The 12917-nt window shown below is 40.3% G+C and overlaps 1 protein-coding gene across 2 annotated transcripts in view; it reads left to right on the top strand.

Moving 5' to 3' along the window:
- Nucleotides 1-12917, top strand: part of ttll7 (tubulin tyrosine ligase-like family, member 7) — a 70533-nt gene that overhangs the window by 22111 nt on the left and 35505 nt on the right. For both annotated transcript variants that reach the window (XM_017477559.3, XM_017477558.3), the window contains exons 4-9: nucleotides 374-495; nucleotides 3161-3228; nucleotides 3391-3549; nucleotides 6879-7095; nucleotides 7463-7627; nucleotides 11034-11192. In XM_017477559.3, the coding sequence (XP_017333048.1) occupies nucleotides 374-495; nucleotides 3161-3228; nucleotides 3391-3549; nucleotides 6879-7095; nucleotides 7463-7627; nucleotides 11034-11192 (890 nt within the window). The remainder of the gene's footprint in view (nucleotides 1-373; nucleotides 496-3160; nucleotides 3229-3390; nucleotides 3550-6878; nucleotides 7096-7462; nucleotides 7628-11033; nucleotides 11193-12917) is intronic.

The raw sequence follows: 12917 nt of genomic DNA, 5'->3' as shown, positions 1-12917 counted from the left end.
TTATTAGCAATATAAACAAGATTTATGATAATGACAGTGGAATGCATCAAGAAAAGTTGTAGTTGTAAATGTTTTTAATGTTCAAAATCAAAAATTTAAAAATGTTATTTTTTGACTTAAATAATATAGTGTATGTATATATATGTGTGTGTGTGTGTATGTGTGTGTATATGTGTGTGTGTATATATATATATATATATATATATATATATATATATATATATATATATAAGCTTAATATGCTAATATATATATAAATAAATAAATATATATATATATATATATATATATATATATATATATATATATATATATATATATATATATGCTAATTGCAATTAATTTATTTTCTTATTTTTGCTTTTTTTTGCAGTTCGTATCGTCATTGGGGAGATGGCCTTCCACAAAACCAGAGATGAGGACGAAACAGCCAACCTCATCTGGAACGACTCGGCCGTACAGCATGAGAAAATCGCCGAGCTCAGGAACTACCAGGTGCAGTGCCATTCACCCACATCCACTCATTAAGTGGAAACACTGAGCTAGCGAAAGGAAGTCAGTAATACGGTGAAAGACATTGGAGGAAGCATGCAGTCTTTGTGTGTGTGTGTGTGTATGTGTATGTGTGTGTGAAGCCAGGCGTGAGGGTCTCAGGCTCCTCCGTTTCTGGAGTGTGTGTAGAGAGAAACATTGAAGGATGTGTCTGGCTCTGCCAACCCTTCCAGCTTTCTCAACTCTCCCCAAACAGTAGCGCTGTCAGTCTGCCATATCCATGTGCCAGTCACTCAAAACCCAGCCTTAACTGTACTCTGAGTGGCAAGAACACATATGGGCCTGAGCAAATCTCCTCCTTCTCCTTCAGGTTAACAAAAAATCTTGCATGACTTCTTCACTCTGTAGCACGTGGTCGTCGGAAAGTCAGTAATATCCTTTCACTGGCTTTGTCTTATTGACATATAGTATGAACTTGTTGACACTGCAGACCCTCACTATTTATTATAGTTATATTCTCGAATCTGATTGGTCAGATCATCTCGATTAACTCTCAAAAAAAAAAACCCCAGCACGGCTCTGACTGTACTACCAGCTTTAATTTAACTATAGGATTATAACAACATAAACCTATAATATATTTCTACATTAATAGGGACGTGTGGCAGACGATGTACATAACGTAAGGCTAATAAACAAATTTAAAAAGCAAGTTGCTGTTTAAGAAAGGAAAATGCGTCGTCATTGATATGGAAGGAGAAAAAATACGAGGCTGGTGAAGGAATAACTGTTTATAGCTACTATAACATAAGTGAACAGGATCTAGCTTGTCTCACGGACCTTCCAGAGCAATAAATGTGACTACAAGAGGAATAAAACTCTTTGGGATGTACTGTTGTAGGGAACTAGTCTACTTCAGTGTGGTAACAGTAACTCTGCTTCATGTCGGGTCGTATCACACCACCCCGTCGTGGATTATTTTCCTATAAAAGCATGCTCTGTCATGTTCTAATCCTCACTGACCTTGCGTATAAAACCACTTCGTTAACGTAACAGTAATGTTGTTATGAATCGAGACTCGATGTGGAAGCAGTTGCAGATGAATGTCTTTATTTACAACCAGAACTTAAACAGGGATCTCGGTCTAAACTGGAAAAGCTGTAATCGGGGTATTAAACATGAGACTAGGTTCAAAGCATGGAACAAACACGTGGCACGAAAACACGACCTCTAGCATCCAGGTAGCTCACATATACTTGGCGTCTATACATTTAATATTGCGCGAAGTGCGCAGCAACGCGAGGGGCTTAAGTAACACACATAATCAAACCTGAACGTAAACAGCTCAAACAATTAATACACACCCTCGAAAACCAACCAATGACTAAACAAGGAGGAGACAGAACAGAAACCCATAGTTCCTATGTAATCCACGAACATGTGCTCGCTCTGGTTTGTGCACGTGCACGCCCTCCGGCTCTCCGTGCCTGTAGCGCCACAGCGCCATCTGCAGGGGAGATCGTGACAAACGTGAACTGCTGTAATATGTGGGCTCTTTTAATGTTTTATGAAACCACAGTTCACACCTGGGGGTCGGGGGGGGGTTGTGCGCTAAACTGCACCATTCCTTTGTCGCTGGGGTGGGCTGGTAACCTCAAAGATGCACTTTTTGTACGGTTTAGTGAGAAAGGTACGCTATATCCACGTTTCCAGGAGAAAGATACATATAAAAGGTACAAAATACAGTATGTTCCCTTGGTGGTACCACTCCAGACATACAAAGGTACCAATTATTTATTTTCCCTCCCCGAGTGCAGGTACCTGTTGTTTTATAGATCGATCAATATGCATTTTGTGAGATTGTTTGTTTCTTCACAGCCAAACATTTTGTTTTCTCACGCACCGTATACTTCCGAATAATGAAGTTTATTCAAGGAAATAATTTTTTTTGTCACTATAGTTTGGTTCATTATAAAGCCCACAGTACAGGTGAAGCAGAGAGCAGCGAGCTCCTTTGGTAGCGAAAATTCCCTTTTCTCAGTTTAACATATCACAGGGATCATGGTAAGAAAGAAAAGTGGTCCAAATAGGTTTGATAGTCACGCTTGACATCCTTCTCTTCCATGTCACCCTGCTGTTGATGTTCTTCCTCATTATGGCTGTCTCATCCAGATGATCACAAATTCCTTTTACACTCGTTGAAGTGCTCCCCCCTTCTTCCCAGTGATTTGCGCTGAAACTTTGCTGTCAAGCTGCAGTTCATACGGTCCTAATTAATGGCCCTGTTCAGCCTCATTTGCTTGAAGAATACAGAAAAGCCCACTTTTCATACTCCTTTCCTTTTCCGTCTTGTTGTATTTCGAGCAGTTCATTCATCTGTCACTACCTACACGTGCAGGGGCTCTGATGCAGAACCACTTACGTTGCCCCTTGAAGATGAGATTGATTGTCTATTTTTGTGTTTTCATCTAAAATGATCCAGTCATCTCAATAAGGGTTAAGAAAGGTTTTGAGATTGGCTTTTGTTTTTGTGTCTGTAATTGGGCATAAATGTCAGTACATAATAGTTCCACTTCATGTTTTGTGGTTATAATGTGCCGTTTTTATTTACGGTGAGGGGAATTCTAAAACGCCCTCCGAATATTATTATTATTATTATTTCCTTCAGAGAATTAACCACTTCCCGGGAATGGGAGAGATCTGTCGAAAAGACTGTCTGGCAAGAAACATGTCCAAGTAAGTAACTTTCACGTTTTAAAAAAAAACAGAACCACCATGCATGCACACATTACAACACCTGATTAGCGACTTATTTATCAAACACTGTCCTCTAGGCACTCTCATAGTCCAAGCTCTAGCGTGGCGGTTTTTTCCATCTTTTTCTCCTCCTTCTCTCAGGATGATTAAAAGCCAGCCTCAGGAATACAGCTTCATTCCCAAAACCTGGATCTTCCCGGCGGAGTACACTCAGTTCCAGAACTACGTGAAGGAGCTGAGACGCAAACGGAAGCAAAAGACGTTCATCGTCAAGCCCGCAAACGGAGCAATGGGTCATGGGTACGTCACAGTCCTTGAGTGCAGTGCAAACCACTTTTTGTTATTAATGATAAGTAGATTATGATTAGGGTTTTTGCTGTCTGTGTCTGACTTTTCCCACTGTTTCCTCTGCTCCTGTGATTTTTAAGCTGATTTGCCTGTAATTCTGATCCTTCTGATAAGACGGTCCTTGTCTCTGTATCGTAACGTAATTGTTTTGCGTGAGCTTTCCCAGAGTTGTTTGTTGGTAAATGCGAATTTTTAGCCGTGCTCATGTTCGACATGCGTGAATCGTAGAGGGCTTTGGCCGAACGAGTGTTGTGATGACATCATATGATGCGTCTTGGCCTAAATCTGCTGGAAATCTGCGGTAAATTAGAAAACTCGCAAGCTCCTCCGAATATTTTTGACTTTGTGTTCATTTCTGCGCTCGCAAAATCACAAAATACTGGAGGTACTGCTTGGAATTTTATACTGATCACTTTCTGTAACCTCGGCTTGTAATTTACTTGTACACCAGCAGATGGGGGTGTTGACACAGATAAAGCAGCAGAAGAACCACAGGCACTTTTTCTTTTCCATCTCTCGCTTTCTTTCTCTTATTTATTTATTTATTTTTATATGAACGTGCATTGCGTATGGACGTATGCTACAAGTAAGACGGTATTTATTAAAACTAAGAGTCATCAAAGGTTGAATTATTGCAGCATGTTATGAAAGTGAAAGAAGATGAGCTTAACTCGGCCACTCGGAGGGGGGAGAGGCGGGAGATTAGATTTGAAAACGCTCGGCGTGACACAGGAAATGAAGTTACATCTTCCTCCGTAATTTATTTTCCAGTTGGAAAGCTAAACTCATTGTTTATGTCTGAGCTTAGGCATGTTTAAAAAAAAATAAAAAAGGAAAAAAAAAAAGCACAGAGCATCAGAGGCGTAAAGGAGAGATCCCCACCGGTGCCAAATTAAACAGTTGGCTAAAGTGGGTTTTGATTATCTGCCATCAGAGCTCATCAATCATGTCATATGATTCGCCACTACAGCCGCAAACGACTCTAACCCCGTCCGGATGTAGTGCAGCTCAGGGGAACGGAGCCAGATTTCAAAATGGTAAACATACAGACAACAATATATGTTGTATCACTATGACTGGGAGAAGTGGCCAGTTTTGTGGCATTATTGGTGCTGATTAAATTGTTGTTTAAATTAAGAAAAGGCTCTTGTAATTCTGTTGAGAAAAATGTCTCTCAAAAATCTAGTCTCATATCTGTGATGGTTTGATGTGTACTTCACATAGGGTATGAACGACTGGATCATTACCAACGGCTTCAGATTTTTAAATATTGGCGTCCTGTGTTTGCCACGTACGGAATATAACACATCAGGATGTGCTGTTATAGGAACACAGGGTGTCCTCAAAAGTCTCCATAGATAGGGGAATATGTTTCCCAGCACCACGTCGGTTGTGTCTTCGTCAGTGGATGTTCCTGGACGTCCAGCTTCTCGGTCGGTCTGCAACACTTCCTGTCTTTTTGAATTTGTTATTAAGTTTGGCAGCAGTGTCGTGTGTGTGTGTGTGTGATGTGCTCGCCATGTTTCCTGTTAAAGTCCTTCACAACCTTGTGACAACTTCCTGATCCGGCCATGAGAACGATTTCAATACGTTCTCCTTTTGTTCTTAAAGGCTATCTCAAACTAATATATATTATAAACTAAGTATGAAGAAAAAGACATTTGGAGGACATTTTGCTAAAAAGTGTTATTTTCCCCCGCTATGTATGGAGACTTTTGGAACACCGTTTATAATCAGTGATGGCATGGTGTGATGCTGTTCCCACCCAGAAGTTGATTTATTTATTTATTTTTTTAGTTTTTTATAGTTGTTTTTTTTAAGGAATTTTTTAAGCCATTTATAGTTATATTTAATTTTGTGTTAAAGTCCATGAGACAAATGAGTTCCTGTTTTCACATACGTCATAGCAGGTATAAACAGTTACTCCCTCACCAGCCGCACTTTTTTCCCCACTCTCTTGACGTTAATAAGACAAACAAACAAAAAAAAAAAACCTATCTCGTCATGTTACTGAGACTCTCTGTGCTGAAGACTCTCCCGTGGCGAAAAACGTTCTGACTGTCACAACGCTCTGACCCGTGACTCCTTCCGTAAACGTTACGTTTTTAGTCTCTTTACAGAACACTTCACATCATCATCAATTTATTCGTTGAAGAGGAGCATGTTTTTAAAAATATATTAGCCGAAGAGAAGAGTCTGTCCTACAGGTCCCTGTGAATGACCTGTTACTATAGAAACGCATCACGTTTTAGAACAAGCACATTAATCTAAACCTGTGATTTAAATTACAGCCGGCACTACATTAATAGGAAATGAATCAAGAATATCTGACCAATCAGATTCATGAATTCAACAGCGCTGTAGTGCATGTTTATGTATTTTTATTATTTTTTGGTTGTTAGATTTATTTAACTAGTTATATTTCATTAAGTATCTAGTTTGGGATGCTGTGTGAAGTGCTTGCCAAATATATTTCTTCTGCCCTCATAACAAGATTTATATTTATGTTTATTTTCCCCAAACGAGTTATGTTGGGTCTGAGAAACAGCTGTATTCCAAGTGTCAAGAGCAAATGTTATGTTCAGTTTAATTAGCCTATTAATCGGTTTAATACTTTCTTTGATAAAGAGTCTAAGATTAAAACAAGCATGGGCGTTCTTGATGTATCATCGGAAGGTGGAGCACAGCAAGTGTAAAATGTCTGACTCTAATAGGTTGCAGAACAAATGAGCTGTAACTCACAAACCCTTTTCCCTCCACTTGCAAGTGGCTTAGTGCCGCAAAGTTAGCGTCTCGGCTACACATTTCAAACTCATGTAAACCAGAGTAGGAAAAGCATGTAACCAATTAAGCTAACCTTGCCTGATGTCAGTATTTTTTACTGCCTGAAGAGTTTTTTTTTTTATTTTATTTTTTTTTAAGGCCCCTTGTTTGCAAAATACCCACCGGTTCACTCCATCATGCATTCTTCCATTGGCGCATGTAATCGTGACTGTGTGCCATAACGCCCGAGTGCCGGCGACAAGCTCCCCAAAGCAAATAAATGATTGCAGAGGCTGAAATGGTCCGTGATGTCTGATCCTATTAACCTGCGCCTAGTCACAGTCTAGAAACCAGCAGCAAAGGCAGTCAACTTAATAAACCCCAGCCTTTCTCTTACACTACAGAGATCCATATTCAATACCAGCAGTTTCTTAAATATGTATGCAGGGAACATTTCAGGATTGTTCCCTTTTTAAAAAACAAAACAAAAAAAAAGAAGTATACATTTTCTCTTTCAGTATATCTTTGATTCGGAATTGCGAAAAACTCCCGGCACAAGACCACTTCATTGTGCAGGAGTACTTGGACAAGCCCTTTTTAATGGAGGGCTACAAGTTTGACCTACGCATTTACATCCTGGTCACCTCCTGCGACCCTCTGAGGATCTTCCTCTACAATGACGGCTTGGTGCGGATGGGAACCGAGAAGTATCATACGCCTAATGAGTCCAATCTGGTAAGAATGCCATATGTTACCCAGATGAAAAGGAAGCAGTGTTTTAATATTTGGCCTGATATTTCCTTCCGGCATGGTTTTATTGAATCATACACATTCTGACATTTGACATCGCCACCAGTTTTATAGGACCCGGGAACGATGAATGGAAATACGACTACTATCAGAAGATCTGGATACAGTTGTAGTGTGATATTAAGTGTTATTAAAGCCATGCAAAATAAAGCATACAAACCTCATTTGTTGTTAATAGGCCAAGAAATCTTTTGTAATGGATGCTAATGGTTCCTGTGTATGCTGATCATTATTATTATTATTATTATTATTATTATTATTATTATTATTATTTTCTGTGTCTTTCTCTCAGAGTCAGCTATACATGCACCTGACGAATTACTCGGTAAACAAACACAACGAGAATTTTGAGCGTGATGAGACCGTGGATAAAGGCAGCAAGAGATCCATTGGCTGGTTCACTGAATTTCTCCGCATCAACAACTACGATGTCGCCAAATTCTGGGGCGACGTTTCGGTAAGTCTGCTACGTTCCGAAACCAGATCATGTGCGTGGCGGCCTGGGGGAACCCTTCACACGGTGAAATGTCGACTACTGTGACTCTCCGCAACTGAAATATGTCTCTCCTTCGTACCTATTTCAACCACAAGGAAAACGAGAGTATTTTAAGTATAATTATAGCGTCTGGTTACCCCCTCAAGTGGAGGAAATTGCATTTAAAGATTCCATTCCACCAACAGCATCATGGATGTTTTTGACAGCCGGTATTTGGTTGCTAAGTGATTGACTTTTTTTTTCTTTTTTTTTTTTTCCTCCATAGTACATCGCTATCCAGCGACTTGATTAAAGCTTTGCGTTCACCGTGTGAGGAAATCACACTTAGCTAGTCAGGTTTTAATAATCTTTAAGCGGACTGCCTGTTTTTTTTTTCTTTAACAAAACATTTGTTAAACTGGCGTCTTACCCGACATGATCTTTGCAGGCAGGCAACCAAGGCAAGGAAAGAAAGTAAATAAAAACATTTCCATGCTGTTTTTTTTTTTTTTTTTTTTTTTTTTTTTTTTTTTTTTTTTTTAACACAATATATTCATGGTTTCTTAAAGCTCAGGTGTCAAAGTATGATCTAAGCAGGAAAATAAATTTAGTCAAAACCCGATTTTATTTATTTATTTATTTACTTTTGGTCTGTTTTGGCAGTTTTCCCAGACCGCCTCACATAAGCGAGTTTATTTTTATTTTTCTTGCGCACCATTTAACACATTACAGCTCACAGAAAATGTGTGTTTTTGTCATCTCTTTACACCTGTGTTGACCGTGCATGTTCAGGTAAAGCAGTGTTACTGATGGTTGAGTATCTAGCCTACTCCGTCATCATGAAACGTCCATTGTTATTTCAATCAAATATGCCCATATGTTTCTGTGTAGCCACTTTAGCCCGACACTTTGGCTACATGCTATTCCACTTTAACCTTTTTACCCCCAAGGGAACTTTCTTGTCTGTGTTTTTATTTCAGACTGCAGTTTGAGCTGTCATTCTTTTTTTTTTTTCTTTTTTTTTTACCCCCGTCCCGCTGTTCTATTTTCGTCCTGTGCTTCTGTGTTTTACTAGCTCATCTGTCAGCGCTGCGGTGTCTCGGTGCAGCGTTCCTACCTTTAGTAGGCGGCCTCAACCTGTCCCACTCATGTAACTGCCCTTCACCTCTCTGACACTCGTGAATATGGGAATCCTGCTTTACTGTTTTCTTCAGCTAGCCTGCTTTACCAGTTCTTAAAATCCTGCCGGATTTTGTAAATGATCAGAAAACATTGCCTTTTTCCTCCTCCCTCCTTTTCTTTCACTTCTGCTTGGATGTGTTCTGTTTCCTGTCAGCTTGTTAATCTTTTCTTTCACTACTTTGTCCGTTTGGCTCGTTCTATTGTTTTCCCATTTTCACGTGATCGGATATTGAGATCTCGTTCTCATTGCGTGTTGTAAATGCCACGCCCACCACATTTCCAGCATGTGGCTGGTTCTCGCTGTCCCTCGAAGCATTTATTCCTCTCTGTGCCGTTTACACTTGTGACTAAATACTGATCACTGAGAACGATGTGGACAAACGATATACTCGTAAACTAGACCACACGGCAAGCTCATAATTTGCTTGGCTGAAAAAACAACAGTCTAGAAAATGGCACATAATGTAATTTAACCAAAACAAGCACGACAAGCTGATTATCAGGCCGGTCCTTTCAAAAGAAAATTCCACCCCGAAACACAATAAATATGTTCATATTGAGATATTTGTCATGTGCTTAGTGATTCTGGTGCTAATTTGTTGATTGGTGCAGTATTCCCGTGAGTAGTTAGCTGGTGCGTGTTACAGTGGTGTTCTAGGAGAAAGCAATTCAGCGATCTCAGACTTAAATAAAGCAAAAGCATATAAGAGCTTCTTTTCTCACTCACCAGTTTCTAGTGTATTAGTGAGAAATCTAATGTAGAAATAGTGGATAGTAAAATGTTGGCCTCAAGAATTTTCTAGAATGCAATAACCGTTACCGCTCTGAGACGTGGCCCAGAGTGTGTTATTCCTCTTATACCAGGACGTATTACTCGATGCAGACAAGAGCACAGAATCCAGCTTCACACAGCTGAGAGCTTGGAAAGGAAACAGAAATTTTCAAAGAAATATTTCAGTACTCTGTACCGTTCTTGCAGCATAGTAAATCTCTGCCACACACGAGGCCTTGTTATTTCCACCTTATTTACTAGTGCACCTGTAATATTCATATTCAGTACATGTTTTTGTGTTCGTTTTCTTGATTTTCTGTTGTTCCAGTGAGTCAGAGTCACTTAGTGTTACCGAGGAACTAGCAGAGGTAAATGGATGCTAGTGCAGCATGTCAGGATAGTGGGGAAATGTTCACTCCTAATTTAAACGTGACTTGTCTGAATTTGACATCAGCAAGATAAAAGAGGAGATTGTGTTCCACTCATGACCCCATTTGTAAATCGCGCAACCCCATGTGAGGTTGCGACTCCTAGTTTGGGAACCCCTGACTCTATAGCTCATGTTTTTCACGCACAGTTTGTGTTGATGCTCTAGCCCTTCTTGAGCGTTGTTGTCTGACCGCAGGAAGCTATCGGCTGGATATTTTTGCTTGGTGGATTTTTCCTAACTTCTGGGCCTGATATGCCTCTACCAGCACCAGACACACACTTAACATTGCATCATTACTGAGAATGGTCCACCACCAAAATAACATATGGCCAGTGGTGGTCCTCTGGTGGTTCATCTGCATTATTGTGGGGGTTTGACACATTGTGCATAGTAACAGATGGACTATAGTCTGCAGTTGTATACCTTATTTGATACAATGGTCAATGAGGGTAGATTAACGGTAGGTACACCTGATGGACTGGTAAGTCAGTGAATATAATGAATCACTTTATGCACAGGAAACATGCTGACGTACACATTGATATATACACAGAGACCCAACCACAACCACCCACCCCCAAACAGACACTGGTATGCTTGGGCTCTGCTGAAAGACCAAAGAACCCAGAACTCAATAGGTGTACACACATTGGTATTTTGGAAATACAAAGAACAAGGGGTGCAATAGCGCTCTTAAAGGAATTGGGGGAGGGGTCATTTGTCTTTTAACATTTTCGGTCATTTAGAAATGTCTAGTGGTAGTTCTGTTATGATCTCCTGTTAGGACGCACTGAAAGAGAAATCGTCAGTACTGGTGATACTGATTTAACCTTCAGGATGTGATTCACACCTATAGATTCATTAAACTTGCTATTCACATGACCTTGAAGTCAGAGGATTGGTGAGGAGGATTGGCGTGGAAAGACTCCTACTTTAAGACTGAACGTCATTGCTGAATTTGAATTGTGTGCGATTCTTGTTTATTTTTTTTCCTCTTACGCTAGGAGCTGGTGGTGAAGACTCTGATTGTGGCCGAGCCTCATGTGCTCCATGCGTACCGCATGTGCCGCCCTGGACAACCGACAGGGAGCGACAGTGTCTGCTTCGAGGTCCTCGGCTTTGACATCATCCTTGACCGCAAGCTGAAGCCGTGGCTGCTGGAGGTACAGTTATTATTCTTAGCCCGCTTTGTTGCACTTCGATTTCAAGAGTATGTCCAAACTCCATTTCTACTGGTCCCCAACGTTTCTGCAGAAAAATGAAAAGTGTAGTTTAGGGGGTGGGTCCCCAGTATGTGTGGGGAGGTGGGGCAGATGAAAGAGAGACAGATTGCTGTTAATGTTAACATTAGAGATATGTACTCCATTTCAATCCTGACCTAAGTTCGCAGTCTGTGTGGAGTTTTTCATGTTCTCCCCCATGTGTGTGGGCTTCATCTGGGATCTCCAGTTTCTTCCCACCTTCCAAAAACAAGGCAGTAGGTGGATTGGGTATGCCAAGTTGCCCACCAGCCCCCCCCACCCCCGGGTGCAAATGAGTACGTGAATGTGTGTGGATGGGGCCCTGTGATTCACTCAACTTTGTAGCACTCAGTGTTCCACTCTGAACCTGTCCAGGAAAAAGCAGCTGAAGGTAAATGAACGAATGAACCAAAGTCTCAATCCCAAACAGCTTCCTATAGTACTCTACAAGCCAGTATACTGTAATACTGCATAAGCCAGTCTTTATATTATATGTAGTATTGGGCCAAGAAGGACATTTGGCATCCGTTGTTTGGTTTACTTAATTTAACTGCTGTAATATTACTCATGTACATGGCAAAAATATCATAGCGGCCCATAATCTGTTTATAGAACCAGTCTTCTTTGACGTGATGAATAAAGACTCCTTTACTCAACACCTGTCCTAAAATGATCTGGTAAAACTAAAATGTATTAGAAATACTTAGTAGTCTTGAATAGAGTCGAACAAATGTACTAGGTAGTAATATACTAGACAATAGCTAGCTACCTATAAATAATATTAATATTAACACTAAATCTACCTAACAAAATGGTCGACCTATTGAACATTAATATGAAGTACAGCTGTATCGGCTCACCTAAACGGGACATTTGAAGATTGGAAAAGCGCTTATTCTTGGTCTTATTCTAATCTTCATCTGTTCAGTTTTGATGAGCCTGTGGCAGCGTAGTCTCAGATTACCGTTCCCGTCCGACGGGCGTGGAACCCCATGTGGTCTTCCGCTGTTGTGGCCCGTCTGCCTCAAGGTTGGGCGTGTTCTGCATTCTAAAATGCTCTTCTCTTCAGTACGGCTGTAAATAGTAGTTATTTGAGACACAATAACCGTCCGGTCTAGAAGTCGACACCGATAACGGATTGCTGGAATTATCGATTATTGGCAAAAAAAATCCACAGCGATAGTTTTTCCTGGTCGAGGCTGAGAAGGGTCCGCTGTCATCATACAGTACGAGAGCGGCCTCTAGAGACGGAAAAAAAACCTATCACCGACACATTTTCTTGTTATTTGAAGTGTTTTTTTGAGTCATATTGGATGTCTCTTTTTATTTGTAATTTGGACTTTTTGGTTCAGTTTGAATGTGTATCTTTTATTTACTTTAAGAATTATTAATAGTTAATATTTATTTCATTTAAAATAGGTGCAGTACATTTTCATGGTATAGGCAGTACTGTTTATTTTTGAAATACTTTACTTTGAGTGCTGTGTTTCCATTCAGTATCAGTTTTAAAAACTATTGGTTGATTAATTGGTTATTGGCAAGTACTGCCCAACTTTATCGGTAAAATCGGTCAACCTCTAGTCCCGTCAGCTGGAACTAACCTGGCCAGTCTCCTCTACCTCTCTTCATCCACCAGGCATTTCTGCC

The sequence above is a fragment of the Ictalurus punctatus genome, chromosome 10, assembly GCF_001660625.3.
Source record: "Ictalurus punctatus breed USDA103 chromosome 10, Coco_2.0, whole genome shotgun sequence".
Classification (NCBI taxonomy): Eukaryota; Metazoa; Chordata; class Actinopteri; order Siluriformes; family Ictaluridae; genus Ictalurus; species Ictalurus punctatus.
The sequence above is the reverse complement of the archived record's forward strand: the minus strand, read 5'-3'. Positions and strand labels throughout refer to the sequence as shown.